General features: G+C 37.1%; 1 protein-coding gene across 1 annotated transcript; it reads right to left on the minus strand.

Moving 5' to 3' along the window:
* Positions 1-665: 665 nt before the first annotated feature.
* On the minus strand, positions 666-1,368 carry LOC127159137 (uncharacterized; the record flags this gene model as incomplete). Its single annotated transcript, XM_051102037.1, has 2 exons — positions 666-1,061; positions 1,158-1,368. Coding segments are annotated over 2 exons (607 nt in total), but the record flags the coding sequence as incomplete, so codon positions are not given.
* Positions 1,369-2,210: the final 842 nt, after the last annotated feature.

The raw sequence follows: 2,210 nt of genomic DNA on the forward strand, positions 1-2,210 counted from the left end.
ACGGATCCACATTAAAGACCACATCACCTAGACGGCTGTCGGCACAAGACCACGGGAACTTTGGCCAGAGGAGAACTGGCCCCCCGACTGAGCCTGGTTTCTCCCAAAGTTTTTTTCTCCATTTGTCACCGATGGAGTTTTGGTTCCTTGCCGCTGTCGCCTCTGGCTTGCTTAGTTGGGGACACTTTCTCTTAACACAATATTGCATTTTATTTTATTGTTTTTGATTAACTACCTTTACCTATAATGTGAGTGTTTAATGTTGCCTTTGGCATTGTTGATGTACTGTTTCCTATTTAATACTGTACAGCCGCCTTGTCACAATTCTGTATTGTTAAAGGCGGTATATAAATAAAGGTGACTTGACTTGACTTGACGGCAGTGAATAAACCATAACAAGACCATATTAGGGTCAGTAAGTATATCACCCCCACAACTACAGCCAAGACCAGATCTGCCACTATTACTGATAATCACACTAAATGTGGCTGCTGCTTGAGTTCTGTAATGATCAACAGAACAATAGTAATTATCAGTCAAGACATTGTTGCCATATAGTTCTTAGCTCACATAACATGTATTGGAAAGCTTCACAGACATGTTTGGAAAGCTTCAAGAATGTATTTAATCACTAATTATAATCACTAATATCACAGTTGACCTACCTGGACACCTGTGACAGAGTTGAGTGGTGTTGTGTTGAGTCTGGTTGCTGGTGGGATTGTTGATCACACAGCTGTAGGTGTTTTTATCTTGATATTCCACCTCCAGAGGTAGAGAGAGACAGATGCTGAGATCAGACACACTGATGCTGGACAGTAATTGTTTTCCTTTGTACCAGGAGAGAGTCACATGACTAACATTTAACACTGAACACAGCAACACACATCTGGACATTGATGAATGTTTAGATGATGATGATGATGATGATGAAGAACAGTTTGAAGTGTCTCTGGTGATGACAGGAACAGGAAGAGGAGCTGGAAATATTAGAGAATAGATGGAAATAGAAATGTTACTTAATTTAAAAAAAATTAAGTTAAACAATGCTTCAGGTGGAGCATGCATTTTTATTTAATTCCACCATTTACAAAACAAATAGTTATATGTTTCCACCACTTGATTTCCTCCATCATTAAATATTTAATCTTACTATATGATGATGTTTCTGATGGTCAGAGATCCATTTTGACTGTCCATCTGGAGTCTGTCTCCAAATATTACAATACTGTCATCGATATAAATGACCTGTTTATGGATTTCAGCTATACGAGTGTCTGAATTGTTAATTTGAAACATCCACAGTATCTGATCATTTTTTCGTACTTCATTGACATCCGTGTTTAAAGTGACAGAATCTCCTTCCAGTTACAAAAAAATTGGTGAATGCCATGAAAATGCAATACCTTGTTCGGCTCTGGCAGATGTTCTGTCAAGGGATTCCTGAGGTCTGATAGGTCGTTCATTATGTGACCCTGCAAGACAGATTGCAGCCAATTTTGTGAAGTACAGAAGACATTCACAGTATTGACTGAAAATTTCAAATTATGGTTAGAGACTTTAAAGTCTTCAAGTGACTTTGAGTCACTTACTACCTTTATATAGATAGAGCACAAACTGCATTCCAAGTCACAATAATACAATGGACCACTGCTACACAGCACTGACAAATATATACTGCTCTGTTTGCCAATCAGCTCTAGGACACACACACACCACTGCATGGTCCCTCTTCTACCAATCTAAAAGTAAAGAAATTTTGAAAAACCTGTAGTCATGCGAGTGAAGAACTGGACCAGTGTGTGTTTTTTCATTGTCTTTGTATTGTCTGAATCTTGTTTACTTGAGACCATATACTGTTTCAAGAGCTACCGATGGCGAGTAGCAAATTCCTGGTAAGAAGCATAATAAGCCAATAAAGCAGATCCTGCTTATCTCATTTATGACTTGTACTTTATATACATTTCATTTAATTGTGAGTTCATTTTCCTCAAAAAGATTGGTCATAATCTCGGTCAAAGACTTTGTTTTATGGCTTGCAAATGCCAATTCTCAGTAACAAGTAGTTCTGAATTTAACTTATCTTAATTCAATTCTTAAATGCTTAAAATCAACTGTGTTGACAATTATGGGTGCAATAATGAAAAGGGGAAACTTATTACAACTTAAAGTTTAAAAGGAATTACATTTTGATTAAACTACTATCAAAA

The sequence above is a fragment of the Labeo rohita genome, unplaced genomic scaffold, assembly GCF_022985175.1.
Source record: "Labeo rohita strain BAU-BD-2019 unplaced genomic scaffold, IGBB_LRoh.1.0 scaffold_1931, whole genome shotgun sequence".
NCBI lineage: Eukaryota > Metazoa > Chordata > Actinopteri > Cypriniformes > Cyprinidae > Labeo > Labeo rohita.